The sequence below is a fragment of the Mercurialis annua genome, linkage group LG1-X (genome assembly GCF_937616625.2).
Source record: "Mercurialis annua linkage group LG1-X, ddMerAnnu1.2, whole genome shotgun sequence".
NCBI classification, from domain to species: Eukaryota; Viridiplantae; Streptophyta; class Magnoliopsida; order Malpighiales; family Euphorbiaceae; genus Mercurialis; species Mercurialis annua.
The window spans coordinates 8,467,689-8,489,652 of record NC_065570.1 but is presented as its reverse complement, the minus strand read 5'-3'; the positions used below and the strand labels follow the sequence as shown (position 1 = coordinate 8,489,652).

Sequence of the window (21,964 nt, the reverse complement as noted above, 5' to 3'; positions counted from 1 at the left end):
TTTAAATAGAATCCAATGACAACCGAAATTTAAACAGAATCGAATTACACCAAACTGAAATTTTATGATTAGTTGAATTTAGCTTCATTCGGATCCATTAACGAGTCGAAAGAAAACCGATGGATTTGAAAATTTTAGTAACGAACCAATCGATGCTCAGATGTAGCATTATCATTGATTTTGATTTATAGTCAAACTAAACCATGGAGATAAGAAAATGTATCACCTGTAGCCAATAAAAGAATGTTACAAGCATAATTCAACCTTGTGCTCCCCCAAAAAAAAAGGAGATCCACTGTTGAATCTCAATCAGGAAGAAGAAACTCTTGTATGAGGGATTTTTTTCTCGACTTCTCCGATTCTTTGCGGAGGCCATATTATATGAGTAACTCTTCCATTAATCAACCCGAGAGGAACCTGTCATGGAAAACTTTCTTTATATCTGGATAAACCAATAAAACTCCAATAACGAATAAAGAGAAGACAAAATTTGTTGCATTATACTATAATATGATTCACAATTAGAGAAAATATCGTCTGCAGTTCTAACTTGAAAGTTCAATGGAAAAGGGAAATGAAACTGGAATCATGCTAAATTTTGTAATACCGGGCCAAAAGACCTTGAATCCATGCTAGAAACCAAGTTGTCACCTTCAACCCAGCAATGTCCTTCTGGAATCTTTACCACATCATATGCATCGGGAGTTCCAATCCAGTCGCCCGGTAAGCCAATAATTCTCTTTATAAGTTTCTCCTTGTGATCACTTGGAGACCTACAAAAAATTGCAAGAGATACCAAATAGTCTTCACCAATATCATTCCATGTAATGTTGTTCATCTTGTTAATTCCAATTATATGCTATAAACTGTTTGGTGAGACTCTTAACTTGATACAACATATAGAAAGAGGATATCACACGACATATAAAAAATTGCAGACAGGATACTAGAACAATTCAGAGATAAGAAACTATCATTAAACACATGTTTGGTTTAATGCCTCAATGTAATGCCACTTGCTATCTCTTTGAAAACGAAATTTAAATTGCCGATAAAGATTGAGCTGTAATGGAATCGAGTTACTTTTTGTTGACTAACCTATCTTTCATTTCTTTAAAATAAAATGAGAATTTCTATCTAACACAGAATAAGGAGACGGTGATCGCTAAAGCAATAATGCGATCCAAATAATGTGCTAATGCATAGATAAAGACATACCGAAAAACTACGACATCACCATGCGAAAACTTGTACTTCTCAAGGCAAAACTTCTCGATAAGGACATGGTCGTCTGCAGCCAAACCAATGATTCAAATATATATATAAAACAAAATTTACTTTCCGAAGAAAAAAAGTTGCATCAAATTATCACAAAAGTGAAAGAATACCAATAGATGATCCCCAGAATGTGCTAGTTTCGGGATTAAAAACAGGGGACATAGAGGCGCCTCGCACATGAACAATACTGGCATATCTGTCTGTGATGGTGATCCCTATAAGCCCAACGGTTAAATACTTCTTGGCCAAACTCCATAAAAAATTACTAGAACCCATTCTGCAACTAATAGATGCATGTCAAATGGAGTATTGCAGCCATATCTGCACCAACAATCTATCTACAGCAGCATCAAAGTGAAGTTATGCAACACAATTTTGAATAAAAAATGCATATACAAATGCCCAGTTGGGCAAATAATCAAACACCTTGTGTACAATAGAAATGCTACAGCATATAGTTCAGGAGTCCCAGTTGGGAAAATAATCAAACAGCTTGTGTGCAATATAAATGCTACAGCATAAAGTACAAGAATTGATAAAATGTAAAAGAACAAAGTTTAATGTATTGATGGGAACTTACGTTCTTTTCTATTGCAGTTGTAATTTGTTTTATTTCTTTTTCTCCTTTGCTTTTTAATTGCCCACGGCCTCCACCACAACTGAGTCTGTAGCTAGGAAAGGTTTTGAGAACTATTTTTTGCACTGTGATGGGGAGGCAAAGTAAAACCAGACCGGGAATTGAACCAACGTTATAGAGGGTTTATGGTTCAACCAGTACAACCGGATTAGCTCGGATTACAACCTTCTGTGGAACTTAGGCACTAAATTATTAACGGAATTAAAGTGAGGTACCAAATCGTTTGAAAATAAGATATTAAATCGTTAATATAATTGAAACTGAGGTATCAAATCGTTTGAAAATAAGGTATTAAATCGTTAATATAATTGAAAATGAGATACCAAATTATTAACGAAATTAACAGAGACCGCTAATTGTTAACGGAATTGAAAGTGAGGTACCAAATTATTTGATTTTTCAAATAAAAAATACCAAACTGCTAATTATGACAATTGAGGACAAAAAGGGATTTACAGTAATTTGCTCTAAATTTTATCTATCTCAACTTAAAATATTCTACACCACGTCAGTTAATACAATAATATAAAATTCATCAACATTTACGGATATCACTGGATAATCTGCCACCAAAAACCCAAGAAAAACTAGACTCTCATCATGATTTTTGGTGATTTTTTTAAAATAGGACAAATGACTAAAAAGTGTCAAATCTTTTATGAAAGTTTTATAAAAAGCCAAACCTTTCAATTTTATCCAATTTGTTTTGAAATGCATAATTTTTGTTTTAATTTTATCCAACTACGTAATTTTGCTTATGTGGCGCTGATGTGTGGCATGCCACATCAGCGCCATGTAGGCGCCACATGAGTAAAATTACACAATTGGACAAAATTAAAACGAAATCATGCGTTTTAGAATAAATTGGATAAAATTGAAATATTTGAATTTTTGTGAAACTTTCATAAAAGGTTTGGCATTTTTTGGTTATTTATCCTTTAAAATATAGTACTATTACAATACTTTGAATATTTTTAAATTATTTTTCGTAGCAATAGATTTATAATTATTCTAAAAATTATATAAATTTGTAAAAATCAAATATAATAAAGCTTTGATAGTGTGAATTTCTTTTTAAAAAAGAAACAAGAGATATTTAAAATAATGTTTATAAACAATATTTATCTTCTATTTATATATGTTATTTTTATGTACTACATTGTTTGTTATTTTTGATAATTTTGTTTTGTTCTTTTTGTGTGAAAGGTTTGTTATTTTTTTTAAAGTTTATTTTTTTTTAATTATTTTTTTTTAGTGATGGTTGTACTTGTATCTGAAATCATGACTGTAGTTTCTGATTTCAAAAATCAGTTTGCGGGTGATGGAGAAGGTTAATCGAAAAATGCACTTTATTGGCAAAAAAATTAGATAATTTATTTTTTTATTTTTATAAGTAGATTTGCGAATCAGACAGTATATTGTATGTTTCATGTAAGATTATTAGGTTTAGTTTTTTCGGATTTCTTACAAAATGTAATTATTTCATATTTGATTTAATGAAATTTGATAAATAAAAAAAAACGATTAAAATAACAGTTTTGATTCAAATTCAATAAATGAATTGAGTCGGAAGAATAAGGGTATAAGTGAATGGTTACTTGTCTAATCGGAAGTAGCAGATTGTCCTCTTATCTCTTTCAATAATATTTTTCGGTTTTAATGGTTCCATCTAGACCTGATCGCGTGCCTGGACATCCGTCTGGATTTACCCCCCTTAGTCCTTACACGGTTAATTTTTTTTGTCAAATTGGGTTCGAACTCGAGCCTGTAACAAATTTGATTCAAATGAGCAAATGACTTTCATTATTATATAATTTTCATGTAGACTCGTAATAACTCGGCACGAGCCCGTATAAATTTGAGGTCCGAACCCGGCTCTGGCTAGGCTCGGACTTGTATTAAAAATAGTCAGGCCCTATAAGGGCCCAGCAGAGTATGCTCAATCTGGCCCATAAACAGTTCTAAGTTTGATTATGTTCGCTATTGCATTCACCAACATTGTTAATTATCAAAAGCTATAGTACACAAGCAGTGAATAGGCAGAATTTTGTTGCTAAATATGATAATAAATCTTTACAAGAAGCACATACAAGAAGAGTATTATAATTAACAATCTACTGAACCATTCTTCTCAGGGCAAAACAACCCAAATAAGCAGATTAGCAGAGTAGTAAAGTTGTTTACTTAAGAGCTCAAATTGTCAATAATGGTGGTGTGAAGAGGGTCACTCAAGTGAGTAGCCCAGTTGTTGAGTGGTCCTTTTCCAGTAACCGCAGCTTGAACCGCGAACCCAAGGAACCCAACCATGGCTAGCCGAGCGTGCTTAATCTCAGCCAGTTGAAGTACGGCCTTCTTCTCGGGGTCTTCTGCTAACCCTAATGGGTCAAAAAACTTTCCTCCCGGGTACAACCTCTTCTCTGGCTCTAACTCGGCGTTTCTTTGAAACTCAATGTACCCGATCACCAATACCTCTATCCAGATTAGGGTTGTAATTGAGAATGGCAGTGGCTGTCCGAGGTACGATGATCCATCTACTAGCTCCACCTGAAAATACACAATATAATCTTTAATATATGTTTCTACTATGCATAAAATTGTTTTGTGAAATTCGGATTCATGAACTTTTTATTTATAGTATGACACATGACGTGATTTAATTAAATTAAAATAACTAAAAAAGTTAATTGATCACAAATTTGGTCTCCATTGATTGAAAACTTTAATTTAATTACATCAAGTATCGCTATATAAGTAAAAAATTATAATCCTATTAGAAGTTATGGACAAAACAAGCATAGACTAGTTGGACTTAAGGTAGAAAAATAAAAAAGATTTAAATGAGCTTATTTGACTATATAGAATTGAAAATTACAGTATACATTAATTGCGCGATATATATGTGATTAATAGATTGTTTAAAATTCTACTCTAAGTTCATGCAAGAAAAAACCATGAAAAAATTCAGACTTTGACACCATATTTTAGAAATCGTCTCAAAATCAATTGGCATTAATAGATCTAGTAAAAATTGGAGTTCACCAATAAGAGTGATCCATTATTGATCACACTAGGGCAAGATTTTTCATGAACTCCATAGCATTGTCTAATAATAATCAGCTACGTAGCATATGAAAACGTAGAAACAATATTTTTTATGAGAATATATTTTAAATAGTATTAAGTTTCAGAATTTATACCTTTCCAGCATCTTGCCAGGTGACTCCGGTGAGCCACTCAACAGTAAGAGCACCGAGAGTAGCCAACATAGCCCACCGTCCATGAATAAGCTCACATTCCCGAAACCTCTGAAGTCCAAACACCTCACTGTACGGCTGAAACGGCGTCGACTTAACATCATCAAACTCCGTCCTAGTCCCAATAACATCACCAGCTAAATTCTTCGCCAAGTTCTGGTCCAACGAGTCCAACTCATACTGCAAGTACTCCGCTGGTTTCCCCAACCCAAAAGGGTCAAACCCGTAATCCCCCACCAAGGTTCCGTCGAGCCATTCCGGCGCCTTAGCTCCAGGAAACCACAACGGCCTGTCATTGGTAGGTTTGATCGACTTCTTTGGCGCTGCTTTCTTGCGTCCGAAGCCAAATCTAGCTTGGACCCGGCCTGAGTTAGAGTAGATATCAGGGACACGTGTTCCCATGAAGGATGAAGCAGCAGCAGCTGTGGAGGCGGCCATTGTTGGAGTGTGATTGAAAGAAAGCTGAAGCTTTGGAAATGGTGATCTGGTCTGTGTGAAGTGTGTTGTGTTATAATACGAGGTGATGTTTTAATGAATTTGTAATGGGTTTATCCATGAAGATGAGCGTCGGCCGTTGGATCAAGTTGAGTATCCATCTGATGGATGTGGAAGTATCGGCCTTATCTTTGCGTTATCTGGTTGTGGGGTCTAATGGAGCTGCCTGTGTAGTTGTGTTTATGTGGTTCATGTTGCTGGGACAATATCTACTTCGATTTTCTTTAGATAACCTTTGCTTTCATTAAAAAAATTCTCTTACTGCTGTCTAATTCTCACACCTGAGTAAATCTGTTCTTCGCCGGGCTTGGGCCGGACTTTGTAGGCTTTATGTAAGCCCAAGTCCGGTCTGGGCTTCATATATGCTAAATATAATGACCTCTTTAAATAAATACCAAAAAAAGATAAAATATTCTCAAGAATACCAGCTCAAAGTTTTTTTTTGAAAAATACAATATGTATTTTTTTTTTGCAAAAATAACTTTTATTATTCTCAAAAATATTTTTTTAATCTCAAGAATACGATTTTGGTTACCCAGCGGTATACCAACACCGTTGGTTAACCAACAAAAAAAACTATTTCAAATTCAAACCTCCATTTTTATTAAACTAGTTGAAAATTCTACTACAAACCCCTTCCCTTCATCACTTCAAGAGCAACTGTCAAATAAAACGTAAATCGTCTTTTTTAAAATCTAAAATTATTGATTCACCATTTGTTAACCAACATGGTTCTAAAAAAACAAGGTCATTGGTGTACCATTAGTACACCATTGGTTAACTAGCAACAAACATAAAATTCAGCAACTGTTTGCTAACAATTTTATTAATCATATATTCAAAATAAAAATTACAGGTTACCTAACGATTTACCAAATGTTAACCATTGGTTACCCAACATCCAAAAATATTACAATTCTCACAAACATTTCTTCAAACACCTAGAGTGCAACATGCTGTGTAACACAAAAAAATCAAACCACAAACATAAAATTCAGCAACTATTTACGAACGATTTTATTAATAATATATTCAAAATAAAATTACCTGACGGTTTGCCCAATGTTAACCATTGGTTATCCAACACCCAAAACATTACAATTCTCATAAGCATTTCTTCAAACACCTAGAGTGCAGACTGTGCAACCATAAATCATATATTAGATAGTCTTATAAATCACTATCTGAACTTATACATAGCAACAAGTTCAGAAAAAAAAAATTGGAAGGAGATTAGAAACCAAACATCTAAGGTCCAATTTTTATCCTTTGATCAGCAATCAAGATTTCTATGGCAGCGGAGGTTCATGGCTCTTCATCGTTGACAGCGGAGGATTTGCGGCTTCTTAACTAACAACGACTTTGGTGATTTCTTCGGCAGCGGTGACAAGGACGTTATGGCCGGGACAACCTCTGGCTCTATCTTCTCCGGCACAACGTTGATGGAGGATGTCGGCTATTGAAAAGGCGTCGTCGTCCTTGACCTAAGAGCAAAGTGAAAAGATTTCAATTCTCCAATCCCTAATCTTTGGTGGCTATTATTTCAGTGAGCAGCCCGTATTTTTCTAGAAGGAAAAGGTTAAAATTAAAAAAGAAAAAGTTAACATTGTATTTATCAAAAATGAAACTTTGCATCGTGTTTTTCTAATTATTTTTGGGTTAAGTCCGTATTTCATCTAAAAAAGTCAAATATAATCATCATTTATTGAAAAAAAATGAAAACTTATGAAAGTTGAGTTCCATAACTTTTAAATATTTCATAAAATTTAAGTTTCGTTTTAATTTATAAACAATCACATATGTGATTATCAAGAGAAATTCTTAGATAGACTCAATCCACCACGTCATCTATGGACTAAGCCTATCACGTAATGACACGTCATTAAAATGATGACAATCTTGTAAATTTATTTATTACTTATTTACACATTTGAATAGTAATATTACAAGATTGCCATTATTTTAATGACGTGTCATTATGTGATAGGCTTAGTCCATGGATGATATGATGAACTGAGTTTATCTAAGAATTTCTCGATTATCTAATATTTAAGTTACTTTCAAATTACAATACTTTTGTAGAGTACCTTCTATATATGTGATAGGCTTAGTACATGGATGACGTGGTGAAATTAGTCTATCTAAGAATTTCTCGATTATCAAATATTTAAGTTACTTTCAAACTACAATACTTTTGTAGAGTACCTTCAATTTCTTTCCCGAGTATTTTTTTTGAAGAAATAACATAAATAATGAAAGAAAAATATAAATATCCGATGATACTTATAATATACAACTAAATTGTGAAATCAAATATTATAAATTTATTTTTCAATTTTAAACTTGATTAACTAAAATAATTATATATAAATATGAACAAATTACTCTAAGACCCCTCACGTTTGTCACAATTCACAGTTTGGTATCCGTTATTTGAAAATCAAACGATTTGATACCTCAGTTTTGATTTTATAAACTATAAGACCCTTCTGTTAGTTCCGTTAATAATTTGAAATTTACTTTCAAACGATTTGGTACCTCAGTTATAAACAATTTGGTACCTCATTTTCAAATGATTCGGTACCTCACATTTCATTTCATTAATGATTTAGTACCTATATTTAACAGAAGGGTTTTATAGTTTACAAAATCAAAACTGAAGTATTAAATCCTTTAATTTTCAAATAAGAGATACCAAACTGTAAATTATGACAAATGTGAGGCGTCTTAGAGTAATTTGCTCCACAAATATTCAAAGCTCATAATATAACCAATCCAATAGTGCCCAAACATAATTCATTTACATTCAATAATTGTTTTGCACAAGTATTAACACAAATAAATAAAATTATCTTTGAATTTGTATAATATCATTATGATATATAATATAACTATAAATTTAAAATATATTTAGTATGAATAAATAATTATAAATATAACAAGACCTTTACATAAATTCAAAATTTGAATTTATTATTGTTAAATTATTGTTTTTAAAATTCGTCTAAATAATTTTTTTAATTATCTAATTCAAAATTGAATAATTTCGTTAATAAAATAGAAAATGTAATCATCCAAAATACATGATCTCTGAAAAATAATAATGGAAAAATAAATCTAGAATTCCAAAAAAAAATTATTATATAAAGACAAAATGAAAAAGAAAATTATAGATATTCAATTTTATAAAATGACCAATTATTAAAATTAAATTACGTCGGAATCGAAATGAACAAGAACAAATTTTAAAATTAATTTATTAGTTTTATAGATCACGAATTTTTTATTTGTCTTTTCATATCAAATTTTATGCATTAATTAACGTTGTATTAGTAATATGCACCAAAATAATCAAATGCTATTCATATGAGAATTCGAAGCTATATCTAATATAATATATTTTTAACTTAAATAATGAAAAGATCTAATAAAAAAATTATATTGATTCTGCACAGTTACGCGGGCATAGAACTAGCGATAAACTAATCAGCAAAACTTGCATATTTTATGAGTATTTATTACTTGTTATATTTAGTTTTTTACATTAACTAAAACAGTTGATAATTTTGGTAGAAACAAAATTCAGGAGTTAGATTATTGGCCGAAGGTACAAAAAACCCATCGTGTTTTTTCAATTGGTACAAATAATCCATCGTACTAAAAAAAGTACAGATAAACACCCGAATTCAATTTTTTTGGACGAATTACCACCTCGCTAACAGAGGCCTCTAACACCGTCAACTTTTTGCCACATGAGCAGTCAGTTGTGGTCTTCTTAACATCCATGTCACCCATTTAAAATCCCAATTTCCTTTAACGTAAATAAGCTGGACAAGAAATGCGGTGATGAAAATCCCAACCATCCACCACCGCCGCCGCCAGTCTCAACCTCTGCATCGCAAAGGAGCAGAAGAAGATAAAGACCCATTCGAGCCCCGCCGCCAGCCTCAACCTCCGCATCGTCAAGGAGCAGAAGAAGATAAAGACCCATTCGAGCCCACCGGCTTCATCACCGCATTTTTAGAAACTTGAAGAGTAAGAGTCTAAATCAGTAACCTGCAAAACTCCTCCATTTTCTTATGAAAATGCATTGGTTTCAATGATTGTCTCAACAAAAACGCCAAAGTAAACGGGAACCCAAAAGCCGCAAAGCTTTGAATTGAAGCGTCTATTGGATTTTCTTTTGTAATATAAAAATCCAACCTCCGACTCCAAATTGAACTAATCTAAGCACAACTATAACCTTACTAATACCATAAATATTCATCATTTTTCCAGTATTTCTCTAGTTTCATTGGCTAAAGGTGACAAATCTCTTAGGTCCTTCTATTTCTTGGTGCTTGAAATTAGGGATTTTGCTTGGATACTCACTTGGGTCCTAATCTGAGCTTGAAAAATATCTGGGTTTTTGATTCATGATGTGGGTTTGCTTCAAATTGGTGATAATGATCAAAGATCGGGGCCTTTTGAGATTATGATTTGTGGGTTGCAAAATAGAGATGTGATGACAAATGGGGTTTAAGAGTTTTGATTGTTGAGAGGAACCATAATCTCAATAATAATAATAAGCAGAAGATTCAAAATTTGGGTTTTGGGTTTATGGGTGATGAAGTGAGGGTTTTATGAGCTTAGAAGAAAATCTGTGAGAAATTAACATATACATCATTCTTAGTGAAATTGAGAATTAAAGTTTATAAAAGTTGATTAGGAAGATTCATGTGAGCACATCACTCAAATGAACAAACCAATCTAATAATGGAATAAGAGTTACAATTCAGAACAGAGCTTTCCTATGACATAGCTCATGTCCACCTTTGAAGGTTAAAGGAGATTGAGATTTTAGATGGGTGACATGGACGTTCTTGGGTGACATGGATATTAAAGAGAACTAACAGCTCACATGGAAAAAAATTGACAGAGTTAGAAGCCTCCGTTAGCCAGGTAGTAATTTGTCCAAAAAAATTGAGTCCGGGTATTTATATGTACATTTTTTAATACGATAGGTTATTTGTACCAATTGAAAAAACACGATGGATTTTTTGTACCTTCTGCCTAGATTATTTGTACAAACAAAACAAATCTAAAATTTGAATAAGATTTGTATTATCTCAAAAGTAAAAGCAATCAATAATGATGTTATTATTCTCCTCTCACATTGACAACCGGCTATAACCCGTAAAACGTACGCTGACTCATCACTTAGCAAAGCTGTCAGGACTTAAACATTACCTGGTATTCCGGTCAGTCGTCTTAATTTATTCGATTCCAATCTAAGTCTGAGGTAGCATCAAATTCTCTGTTTTCGAGTGTTTGTGTTTGTCAACTCTGTTTCTTCGTTCGAAGTTCAAACACATCGCCGCTTTACTCTCTTCTCCTGTTTTTCACTTCTCAGGTAATTTTTTTTTTCTTCAAAATTTCTGAGATCTGTTTTTCTTCATTTTTCTTAAATTTATTTTGTTTCATTTTATGTTTGGTAAACACTAGTTTAGTTAATTTTGTGTGTGTTATATATGTTTTTCTTTTCTGTTTTGTTTTGTTATGGTATTTAATTGTGATCAATATGGACACTATTAGAGATGCAGCTAGGGCGGGGCAAGGTGGGGCGATTGCCCTAACCGGTTTCGAAATGTTAGAGATTAATGAGTATCTAATAATTACTTTATAGAGTATTAAATAATATCTTTGAAAATTTTGAGCCAAATGACAATATTTTTTTTTCTAAAAACTAAAAAAAAAGTCGAATAATAGATAGTTCGGTCTACAAAAATATATTGTTTAGTCTATTTTTTTTAAAAAAAAATCAATCAATGTAACTTGCTACAAAATTTAGATTTTAGTTTTTTTATAACTCAACACAAGTAAAGCCATTCTTTTAGTTCTTGAATCCATTTTTGTGGTGGTTATGATTGGAAAAATGTTTTTCTTTTGGAGAATTGAATTGTTGTCTGCTTAATTTAGTTGTTTGAACTTGATACAGTTACTTAATCTAAACAATGAAGACCGCCAAGGGCAAAGGTGCAGCCGATGATAGGTTAGTTTTACTGTTCTATTATGTGTTTTATTTGACAATTGTATCATTTTATTGTTCTATTTTTTGGGCTGCCATGATTCTTGAAAAGGATGTTCTTAAACGGAATTAAAATGTATTGGTTTGGTGGGTTTAGTAAGTTATATCTCATGTCTGATGTTATTTTTATACTATCTGATGGTGGATACAGCGATTTCCGGAATGTTATTCTGATGGGTCGTATATGAACTCTATCATTTTCAGAGTGGTTGGAAAGAGGAAAGCGGCTGGAGCTGTTGACCACAGTAGTAAACTAAAAGCTAAGAAGGACAAAAAGGCCAAGAAAGACCCTAACAAACCAAAGAGGGCTCCTAGTGCTTTCTTCGTCTTCCTGTATGTTTCATAGTGAAATTTGTTAAACGTTAGACTTGCATTTGTGGAGTTGTTCTCAAGTTATTTCATGCCGTATTTTAACAGTGAAGATTTCCGGAAGACTTTTAAGAAAGAAAATCCTCATATTTCATCTGTAGCAGCTGTAAGAATTAACTTAACCATCTGTTGTTGTATGTTAATCTGTTATCGATATCCCGATACGGTTGACTTATTGACCTGATTGTTGATTGCAGGTTGGAAAAGCAGGAGGAGCGAAGTGGAAATCGTTGTCTGCTTCTGTAAGTACTGAAATGTCTAGCTATAAATGCCGTCATTTGCTTATTAATTGGTGTAAGGTCTATTGGTTCTGAACTTTTGACATATCATTCCAAAGAGATTGGAAATTCTTCTAGCCGCTTTAGACATATTTGGATAACACCTAGTCACATTCTCTACGGAGACGTGGAAATTTAAACTATAATATAGTGAAATAACTGTTGATAATTTGCAACATTTCCTTCTTGGTTTGGCAGGAAAAAGCTCCTTATGAAGAAAAAGCTGCCAAAAAGAAGGACGAGTACAATAAACTTATGAATGCTTATATCAGGAAGCAAGTGAGTGTATTGCATCAACCATTATGGGATCAAAAGATTGTTGTGATTGTTAATTGGATTCATGGATTGTAAGTTTGTAACTTGTGTCTATTATGCTAACAGGATAGCGCAGCTAATGATAATGAAGAGTCAGATAGGTCAAAATCTGAGGTGAATGATGAAGACGATGAAGCAACAGGAGAGGTGGGCTTATTTCTTTTATTAACATTGAAGTCGTTATTCTTAGTAACACAATAGCATCACTCTTCAAAAGGCTTATTATGATATTGCGTTGCATATTGCATGGCATTCTTGAGAGTGTTTAAATGAGATTAAATTAATTGGAGAATTTAGAAGTCCAAATTAGCTACTGAACTAATTGCTTACAAGGTCACTATTAATAGCATGAATAAATTGCTTATATTATGTGGTGCAGCAAATTTGGTTGATGATTGCGCAGTTAAGTGTGTCGAAGTAGGTAGTAGTTAAGAGACATCTTTGGCGGATTCAAGTTTTCATGGGATAATACATAAAATTCGATTGGTTTGTAGCATTTGTAGTTTCTTTCTAAGCAGACTAGAGATTGTAGAAATCTATCTCAAATAATTTTTATAATATGAAATGGTTGACAAGATGTTGCTTATCTCGTATTTGTGCTGCTTTTTTGGTCTTCAAAGCTATGTCAATCACTGATATATTATGGCATTCTTTTTTCAGGAAGCCCAAGAGGAAGAAGAGGAAGAAGAGGATGACGAAGATGAAGACGACTACTAAATTTGGACGGTTTTATATTTGGGCGCTGTGTGATGTAGGAGAAAAGCCGTTTTCAGTCTTGTAGATGGCATATCATTAGGAAACCATTTTCTGCTTCTGGCAAAAGATTTGAAGCAGAAAATTATGTTCCTTGTCTTACTTCCATCCCATGATGCCTTTGTTAGTTACTTGGATACTAAATGTGAGCTATGTCATGCTTTTTAGCTAAATACAAAATCTCTAATATCTTTGTTTTTCAATAGTTTAAGTTGCAATTTTCTTAACTTGGCTGTTGTGGATCCATCATTTTTCCTTACATTCTAATGTCATAACTTTTTTTTTTTTAGAATCAAAATTCCACTTTATTGATTACGAACCACGATTAACAAGTTCACAAACCGGATACAGAATGTTACCATCAAAAATACAATCTTTGCCAAAAAAGACGCCCCACTTAGCAAGAGAGCGAGCCACTTGAGTGCCCGCTCTATAAATGTGCTTGAAGCTAACATCTCGACCATTGCAATTGGCAGACAATCTTCAATGATAAGTTGGACGTTATCAATTGCACCGCCTTCATCACCTCTCAACAGCTTATTCACTACAAGGGCAGCGTCCGACTCAAATGAGCTTCGAAAAACGGAGAGGAGCAGCCAGAAGTAGTCCAAACCTGACAACATATGCTTCAGCTAATTCTGCACTCAGAGCAGCCAGAAGTAGTCCAAACCTGACAACATATGCTTCAGCTAATTCTGCACTCAGAACACCATGCAGAATAGTAACTCCGCATCGCAGGACAGCCCCTGTGGAGTCACGAAAGACCGCACTAGCTACGGACAGCTTGCAATCTACTGAAACTGCTGCATCAGAATTCACCTTGAGGACCTGGTTAGGGGGCAACGACCATGCTGTCACAGGCGAGCTGATATCACCACCATCTTGCCGAGGCTGATTATTTCCAGTCCCAATCATACTCTGAAGACACTTGAACAGCTGCGTAGGAGGGGGTCTGCTATTTCCAAAAATAAAACCGTCATAACTTAGGAGTTGGATTTTGAACAAGAATAATTGTGAAGCAAAAGTTCATATCTTCAAATGATTTTCATTTCATTTTGAACCTGATTGTTCTCAGCAATAATATAGGGTACCGGAAATCTCAACAACTCAGCGCAAGTTAAGAGCATCTCCAACAATGCTCTCTATTTTAAAAAGCATCTTTAACTTAATAGAGAGCATCTTTAATAATAAAGAGTGTAAATTTATATCATTTCCAATAGACTCTTTAGATTTATCCATTTTTTATTATTTGAATTCTTTTCTTTTTTTAAGTTTACTATTTTTACTTTCCCTCTTCTATTGTATATATGTTGTCCATTTTCTTCTTCTATAGCAGAACTTCAACAAACATAACACATACTAAAGCAAAATCGAATATTTTGTAATCACAAGCAGCCAAAAAATTATATAATTGTTCATATCCATAAATATTCCTGTTAACTTCAAATTATGTGTTTGTAGCATTTCAAATCCACATTAAAAGGATACTTTTGGTGATATTCATGAATAAAATAAAATGAAGAGATCTATATAATATCAAATGAAAGCTTCTAAAATAACGAACTGTTGGCAAAGTTAATAATCAATGAACTGATCTAAATTATTAAGTCTCAATCATGTTCCTCCTAATGAGTGCTCATATGCTAAATAAATGATTACCAATATTCCGTTGATTCATATTTGAAGCACTATGAAGATAAGTAAACTTTGCTGGTGAATAAATTGCATCTATTTTGCATTAAAAAGCTTTAATTGTTAGATTATGATCTAGTGCCTCAAAATCGCTACGGCTACTACAACAGGTGATCTCTGCTCCATTGAATTGATCTTTGCGCTTATAAAAACTTGCATCAATACAACAAAATCATAAAAAATAAATAGCAAATTTATTGATTATATATATATATATATATATATATATATATATATATATATATATATATATTTGATTATATCCAACATGAATGCTACAATTGAGACCAAAAGCTGCGATGACGATTGACGACGATGATGATGAAGATTTGTTCTTAAATTTATTTAATAGTAATAAAGTAATGAAGAAAAAAATGGAGTGATGCAGATCATTTTTCAATCCAACGTGTGTAAAAACAAACGCTCCATTCTTTTATATTACTTTGTCTGTATTCTTCAATCTGAGCATTTGATTATAATGACACTTTTATCTTCATTTTTGTAGTAATTGACAAACACACCATTGATAAACATTGAACCCCGTTGTTAAAACTAGTCAAACATTGATCTTCCATTTTGAATTTATTAAAATAGAGGATCCCTTTTTCAAATAAAATTTCTACATAATCATCATCAATATCTAAATAATCCCTTAAATCAATGAACACGTCTAAATCATCAACATTTTTTTCTTGTTGTTCTTCTAATTCAAGACATGTTTCATTGTCTTGCCAAAAACAAATCAGAGATTGATCCATATTCTCCATGATAAGCCAGAAAAAGAGAAAGTAGAGGTCTGAAAATTGTAACAAGAACAAAAATAGACGAAATATACAGGAATGTTGTTTTTTAAAAATTAATGAAGTAGTGGAGTAGTGGAAAGACATAATTAACACGTCATTTTTTTCAGAATAGAGAGTTGGTTTGGCTCTCTAGATGTGGAGAGCCAAACAAACTCTTCATTTTTATTTTTAAAGATAAAGAGACCATTGGAGTAGTATTTTATGATTACACTCTTTAAAATAAAGAGTTTTATAACAATAGAGAGTCCATTGTGGATGCTCTAATATCTTTTAGCAAACTTTCAAGTTCAGTTAAGTTACGGACATGTTATATTAGGTCAAACAAATAAAATAAATAAGTAATCTTGAATCGTGAGTAATATGTATTTACAATTCTAAAACCTGATCTTGAGGAATAACTGAACAACAATGATTTACATTACAATCAGCAACTATATATACAAAACCCTCCAACCCTGCAGGATGCTCTCGCTCCTTGTAGTCATCGGTAATGAGCATCATATGCAGCAAACAACGTCGGATCGGGAACAATGAGGGGCAATTTATCTATGTACATGAACAATCTCTTCAAATTTTCCCGAGTGATCGACGACAAAGCTATGATATCATTCTTGCTCGTGTAGATCCAAAGGTCAGCTGAGTTCACTCGCTTAAGACTGTCCCTACAAAAAGGACACGACTGGGATCGCGTACGCCTAATTAGACATCACAACATTTGAGTCAGCTATATTGTTCGCATTTGAAAACAACAAAGTGTGTGTATGTAAGCTAGTTGATACCAAACATGGCGACTTCTGATATTTATAAAACCTCTACTAACACAGACCGGATCTAGGAATAGAAATACTTGTGTAATATGACGAGCAACAGAAGCTATTTGTAAACTACGTATTTAACTAGTACACAACAAAGTTTCTACATAATTCTTGCACTTAAAATTAAATTCTGAACATCTACTCTACTCGCATAACGACTGAAGCAAGAAGCTAAATTCTAAACTGCCATCCGAAGTGTGTCAAACACAAGGTTATCTCATTCAGGAATGTGGTCACCAAATTTATGCATAATTTACTTTTATATCAACTAAAAGTTTCTCGATCAAGTAAATTTGGCTGTCATTTTTTCATTATATACAGACATCATTATATGAAAAATTTGTGTCCGCAGTTAGCTTACCAGTTCCGATAGCACTTCAAACACATAGAATGATTGCATTTGGGCAACACAACCTTGCTGTTTAACTCTAAGCAAATTCCACATTCTTCTTCTCTCTCTAAATCAATTTCAGAGAGCTTTCCTCGGTCCATCTCATCTTTCTTCTTGTACTTCGAACAAATCTCTCTCTGTTTCCTCTCATCGATATCATTGATTCCGATTTGAAGTTGCAATAAAGAGGGAAATATCACCCCTGTCAATGATCCAAGCTCATTAAAATTGGATAAAATTGTTGCTGATCAACTCTTTTACAAAACATATCGATCGCATAGACCAATACGTAGAAGGACGTAACAGCCATAACACACTCACCATAGAACTCCCTTAAACTAGCTTTTCTTTCATGAACAGACATGGTTGTTTTTCCATCCTCATAAGCCTGTGATACAACATCATAAAATTACACCCTTGACATTACGAAAAAGGCGGCATTATGTCAGCACAGGCAGAGGGGACCTAACAATTAGGACCCTGTTAGGTTCATCTTTTAATTTCAACCGTTTAAGCAATTTCCAACTCGACCTCTAAACCAAACATGGCCCTAGATGCTAATTTCAAGAGGAAATTTAAAGAATGAACTCAAAAAGTAAAAAAAAATATCACCTTGTATATTAGTATTCTAAGCAATCCCAAAGCACCGGCAAGGTGGCAATCAGTCCACTGAACCAAAAACAGCAAAAATTGAGCTGCTGGACTGTAAGATAATCTCATCTGAAGACAAGCACCATCATATTCTCTAGGATATGCAGAAGCCCTGTATCACAACCACATATATTTCAACCACATTCAATCTATATATAACAAGCCAAATCAAGAAAATCTCAAAGCCATAAAATTGTTTAAAGTAGACATTTTTGCAATTTTATTGATAAGCAGGAAGTCATAAGAACAACATTGAAAACGGAACATTTAGACACTTACACGATTGAATGTTGTTATATTAAGGTTTCCTATGTGAAAAATGAAATTCCGTGTCCAAAACGCCATGTTTTTAACACGCCTTTATCTCATAGACATAAAATTTGTTTAAAGTGGACATTTCTGCAATTTTCTTGATAACCAGGAATTCATCAGAACTAACACCGGAAATGGGACACATCGACATGGTGAAATGGTGTTTTTTAAGGTTTCCTATGTGAAAAAATTGATGTTTTGTGTCCAAAATGTCAAGTTTCGGACACGTTTCCAAAACGGAAATGAAATGTCCGTGTCTAGGTAGCACGGACACAAGAAACGGGACATTTGGACACAGATACAGTGAAACGGTGTTATTTTAACATTTCCTATGCACTTAAAAAATTGTGTCCGAAACGTCAAGTCCGAAACGGGACATGTTGATTGAATGAAGTGTCCGTGGTACCAAGCTCCGTGCCAATTAGTCTATTTCTATAGGTGCAATCTGTACTGAACAGATAACCAAAGATTTAAACTTTTTAAAAATCCTCAATAATGCATAAAGAAGAAAATTCCAAAAAGATTGAAACTACTTTATATCCACTACAAAAACCAACAAACAAAACCGCCCAGAACTCAAGTGACATAAATGCCCTTATAAGGCAAAAGCAATGCAGTACAGCCAAACCCCAATAACAGGATTGTGAAGAAAAGGACCAATTTTTTTCCTTTCATAAAATTTTACAATCTGCAATTCCTTAAATTAGAACATACAATAGAGAGAATAAGTAAAGGTTTATCTTATCCACCACATGTGTATAATATAATGAAGCTAAATAAACTAAAAGTTTCACAATTACCATATAATGATCAGCTATATAAACTTCTATTAAACAATCAAAACAAACTCAGCATCAAATCAATTAAAAAGAACTGTTAAAAAAACCATGAATAAAACAAAAAAACTGCAACTTTGATCTTCGTCTAAAACAAAAATCCAAAATTTTTTACATCTTCATTGAAAATACAATGAATTAGCCAAAGCCCAGAAACGAATCATTCAACAACAAACAGAAAATTATCATAATTTAGAAAAAAAATGAAGAACAGAGAGGAGAGAAATTTACAGAGTATTGGCAAACTGTATATCAGCTTCTAGAGCTTTAAGCGAATCTTTAAATGATTTCCTCATTTTTAATTTCCCTTTTGAAATAAATCACTCATCAAACCAAATAAAAAACTCTCAACAACCCTTAAGATACAGAATCAAAATATAAAAAAGAACTAAGAATAGATCAAAGAAAAAAAATTAGAATTTAAGAATAAGCAAAAGGAAGAAGTGTGAAGCTAAGCAGTAGTACTAAATTTAATACATAAAAAAACTATAGTAGTTGTTTGTGTCTTTTCTTTTATTTTGCTTGGAACACACGTAATTGTATCTCTCGAGTATACAAATTAATATATCTTCAAATAAAATATAAATAGTTTTTTTAACAAATTATTATCGACACCTAAAGAGCAGTAAGTGTACATTTATTATAGAAGATTGAAGAAGAAGAGGGGATATAGTAATAATATTTCAACACCTTCATTTACCTAAATACCCCTCTATAATATTTTCTCTAAGACTTTTCTATTTTATATTAAAGGCCTAATCATTCAAAAACCCCTCATCTTTAAACTTTTTTTCAATTTCACCCCGACGTTAAAAATTTGTCAATTTTACCCACTTTTAAATTTTCCGTTTTCAATTGTACCCCAATATTTTAATTTTTGTTATTTTTTTTACTTAAATTATGAAATCATTCAATTAATTAAGTATAAACATGAAATTAAATTCTTTTTTATTCAAAAAAGTACAAATAAGTCCTTTATTTTTAAAAACTAACTAAAAACCATAATCAAATTAACACTAATTTAAATTCTTAATTAATTTAACTAAATTTAAATAAATTTTAAAAATATACAATCAATATATGCGAGACATGGAGAATGTTTTAAACAAATTTCCAAATGCAAAAGACGTTAATTTAATTTTTCAGGGTACAATTGAAATACAAAAATGCAAAATAGGGTAAAATTGACAAATTTTCAACGTCAGGGTATGATTGAAAAGGGGCTAAAAGGTCGGGGTTTTTTTAAGACATTAGGCCTATATTAAAATACTATCGTAATCAAATTTAAATATTTTAAATACGTTGATGTATTCTTTAACTTTTTTAATTAAATGTGAGTTAAATTATTAGAAAGATGATATTCATAATATCATATTTAATTCACCTATTTTAATTAGGGTTTTTTAAATTTTGTTGTTTGTGTTTTGATCTATACTTGATAATTGATGATAAAATAAAAAATTTAAAACAAAAAGAAAAAGAAACTCACCTATGATTTTTCGGCTTCTATGTATTCTTAATTATACTACAAATTTATTTTTGTTCTTTAAAAACACACATGGTTTGTATTAAGGATAGTTCACCCTTGACTAATGTTATTAATGAATTATAGAGTAAAAGGTTAAATCAGTTTATGAATTTATAATTCAATATTGATAATCTAGTTTTTTGATATTTTAATCCGTTAAAAATAGTAATATTTTTTTATTTTTAAATCAAATAAAACATTAATTATTAATATTTTGGTCAATTAAAGTTAAATTGGGTTACTTTAATTTTTGAATTTGTGTCTATCATATAATTTTATTTTCATTGATTTGAAAGTATAAAATATTATTTTTAATTAATTAAATTAACTAAAAATACATTTTTTGATTTTAAATTATAAATTTTTAAAGTGATTTTTTATTTATAACTCCAATTGTACGTGCGCTTAATAATTCTCACAAACATGATTTTTTTGGTTCGACAGAATCTAATTAGATTAATCAATAGTGCTGATATTGGATTCAATTAGCTAAAACAATAAGTTGTATTGAAATTTAAAAATGCATTTTAAGAGCATAATCATATGAACAAGGCCACCGGCAAATATCCTCTTCTTTTAAAAAATAAAGGCCTAATCACTCAAAAATCCCTCAACTTTAAACTTTTTTTCAATTCCACCCTGACGTTGAAAATTTGTCAATTTTACCCACTTTTGAATTTTCCGTTTTCAATTGTACCCCAATATTTTAATTTTTGTTAATTTTTTTATTTAAATGATGAAATCATTCAATTAATTAAGTATAAACATGAAATTAAATTCTTTTTTATTCAAAAAAGTACAAATAAGTCCTTTATTTTTAAAAACTAACTAAAAACCATAATCAAATTAACACTAATTTAAATTCTTAATTAATTTAACTAAATTTAAATAAATTTTAAAAATATACAATTAATATATGCGAGACATGGAGAATGTTTTAAACAAATTTCCAAATACAAAAGACATTAATTTAATTTTTCAGGGTACAATTGAAACAAAAAAATGCAAAATAGGGTAAAATTGACAAATTTTTAACGTCGGGGTATGATTGAAAAGGAGCTAAAAGGTCGGGGTTTTTTAAGACATTAGGCCAAAAATAAAAAAATCTTATACATTAGTTATTCAATCTAAATAAATTTGTTATCAAAACTTTTTCTGATCACATATCAGTGACGTGATTACGTAACGGTGGATCCCCATTGGTGGTAATTGTAGAGACAAGGCAGTACAATTACTGAGTTAGGTGTTATCTTGAGTGACAATAGAATATTTTTTTTTTTTGCCAAAGGTGACAATAGAATATTGCCTCTCGTTTTGCTTGCGTCGAATACATTTGAGTGTTCGTATTAGGTGACGCGTGGACGCCATGCATGATTTTGATCTCACCCTTCATTTGACGGTCCCACTCTTTTTGGATGGCTGATTAGAGAGCTAAGCGTTTTAATTGTTTGGTTTGGTGAATTAGATTAGATAGGGCCCTGTTTGTAAAT

The 21,964-nt window shown here is 32.0% G+C and overlaps 5 protein-coding genes across 11 annotated transcripts; 1 reads left to right on the top strand and 4 right to left on the bottom strand.

Moving 5' to 3' along the window:
• Nucleotides 1-132: 132 nt before the first annotated feature.
• On the bottom strand, nucleotides 133-2,632 carry LOC126665278 (uncharacterized). Of its 5 annotated transcripts, none has more exons than XM_050358029.2 (5): nucleotides 1,859-2,632; nucleotides 1,389-1,561; nucleotides 1,219-1,291; nucleotides 608-773; nucleotides 133-417 (listed from the first exon to the last, which is right to left on the bottom strand). In XM_050358029.2, the coding sequence occupies exons 2-5, from the start codon at nucleotides 1,552-1,554 to the stop codon at nucleotides 310-312; spliced, it is 513 nt and encodes a 170-aa protein (XP_050213986.1). In that variant the 5' UTR covers nucleotides 1,555-1,561; nucleotides 1,859-2,632; the 3' UTR covers nucleotides 133-309. The 5 variants fall into 5 exon arrangements, with proteins under 5 accessions (XP_050213986.1, XP_050213984.1, XP_050213985.1 ...); XM_050358027.2 differs by having other exon boundaries at nucleotides 1,389-1,599; nucleotides 1,859-2,630; XM_050358028.2 differs by having other exon boundaries at nucleotides 1,389-1,555; nucleotides 1,859-2,630.
• Nucleotides 2,633-3,951: 1,319 nt separating this feature from the next.
• On the bottom strand, nucleotides 3,952-5,683 carry LOC126665276 (chlorophyll a-b binding protein CP29.2, chloroplastic). Its single transcript, XM_050358022.2, has 2 exons — nucleotides 5,113-5,683; nucleotides 3,952-4,459 (listed from the first exon to the last, which is right to left on the bottom strand). The coding sequence occupies exons 1-2, from the start codon at nucleotides 5,605-5,607 to the stop codon at nucleotides 4,100-4,102; spliced, it is 855 nt and encodes a 284-aa protein (XP_050213979.1). The 5' UTR covers nucleotides 5,608-5,683; the 3' UTR covers nucleotides 3,952-4,099.
• Nucleotides 5,684-10,921: 5,238 nt separating this feature from the next.
• Nucleotides 10,922-13,673, top strand: LOC126665279 (high mobility group B protein 1). 2 transcript variants are annotated; one of them, XM_050358031.2, is made up of 8 exons: nucleotides 10,922-11,056; nucleotides 11,642-11,695; nucleotides 11,936-12,064; nucleotides 12,149-12,206; nucleotides 12,298-12,342; nucleotides 12,577-12,657; nucleotides 12,760-12,840; nucleotides 13,354-13,673. In XM_050358031.2, exons 2-8 carry the CDS (start codon nucleotides 11,658-11,660, stop codon nucleotides 13,408-13,410), a joined length of 489 nt encoding a protein of 162 aa, XP_050213988.1. In that variant the 5' UTR covers nucleotides 10,922-11,056; nucleotides 11,642-11,657; the 3' UTR covers nucleotides 13,411-13,673. The 2 variants fall into 2 exon arrangements, with proteins under 2 accessions (XP_050213988.1, XP_050213989.1); XM_050358032.2 differs by having other exon boundaries at nucleotides 10,937-11,056; nucleotides 11,883-12,064.
• A 55-nt stretch (nucleotides 13,674-13,728) lies between these two features.
• Nucleotides 13,729-14,561, bottom strand: LOC126665280 (uncharacterized). The gene is made up of 2 exons (XM_050358033.1): nucleotides 14,117-14,561; nucleotides 13,729-14,059 (listed from the first exon to the last, which is right to left on the bottom strand). Exons 1-2 carry the CDS (start codon nucleotides 14,124-14,126, stop codon nucleotides 13,752-13,754), a joined length of 318 nt encoding a protein of 105 aa, XP_050213990.1. The 5' UTR covers nucleotides 14,127-14,561; the 3' UTR covers nucleotides 13,729-13,751.
• A 1,706-nt stretch (nucleotides 14,562-16,267) lies between these two features.
• LOC126665277 (E3 ubiquitin-protein ligase AIRP2) lies at nucleotides 16,268-19,422 on the bottom strand. 2 transcript variants are annotated; one of them, XM_050358023.2, is made up of 5 exons: nucleotides 19,178-19,422; nucleotides 17,760-17,910; nucleotides 17,469-17,535; nucleotides 17,118-17,349; nucleotides 16,268-16,636 (listed from the first exon to the last, which is right to left on the bottom strand). In XM_050358023.2, the coding sequence occupies exons 1-5, from the start codon at nucleotides 19,240-19,242 to the stop codon at nucleotides 16,423-16,425; spliced, it is 729 nt and encodes a 242-aa protein (XP_050213980.1). In that variant the 5' UTR covers nucleotides 19,243-19,422; the 3' UTR covers nucleotides 16,268-16,422. The 2 variants fall into 2 exon arrangements, with proteins under 2 accessions (XP_050213980.1, XP_050213981.1); XM_050358024.2 differs by lacking the exon at nucleotides 19,178-19,422 and adding an exon at nucleotides 18,078-18,827.
• Nucleotides 19,423-21,964: the final 2,542 nt, after the last annotated feature.

Coding starts and splice junctions, on each gene's coding strand:
- LOC126665278 (XM_050358029.2), bottom strand. CDS start 1,554: ATGGGTTCTAGTAATTTTTTATGGAGTTTGGCCAAGAAGTATTTAACC. Junction 1,292..1,388: donor ATTCTGGGGATCATCTATTG/GTATTCTTTCAC, acceptor GTTTGGCTGCAG/ACGACCATGTCCTTATCGAG. Junction 418..607: donor ATTCAAGGTCTTTTGGCCCG/GTATTACAAAAT, acceptor TTTCCATGACAG/GTTCCTCTCGGGTTGATTAA.
- LOC126665277 (XM_050358023.2), bottom strand. CDS start 19,242: ATGAGGAAATCATTTAAAGATTCGCTTAAAGCTCTAGAAGCTGATATA. Junction 17,536..17,759: donor TTAGAATACTAATATACAAG/GTGATATTTTTT, acceptor GTTGTATCACAG/GCTTATGAGGATGGAAAAAC. Junction 16,637..17,117: donor TTGAAGTGCTATCGGAACTG/GTAAGCTAACTG, acceptor ATGTCTAATTAG/GCGTACGCGATCCCAGTCGT.
- LOC126665276 (XM_050358022.2), bottom strand. CDS start 5,607: ATGGCCGCCTCCACAGCTGCTGCTGCTTCATCCTTCATGGGAACACGT. Junction 4,460..5,112: donor CCTGGCAAGATGCTGGAAAG/GTATAAATTCTG, acceptor GTGTATTTTCAG/GTGGAGCTAGTAGATGGATC.
- LOC126665279 (XM_050358031.2), top strand. CDS start 11,658: ATGAAGACCGCCAAGGGCAAAGGTGCAGCCGATGATAG. Junction 12,207..12,297: donor ATATTTCATCTGTAGCAGCT/GTAAGAATTAAC, acceptor TGTTGATTGCAG/GTTGGAAAAGCAGGAGGAGC. Junction 12,841..13,353: donor ACGATGAAGCAACAGGAGAG/GTGGGCTTATTT, acceptor TTCTTTTTTCAG/GAAGCCCAAGAGGAAGAAGA.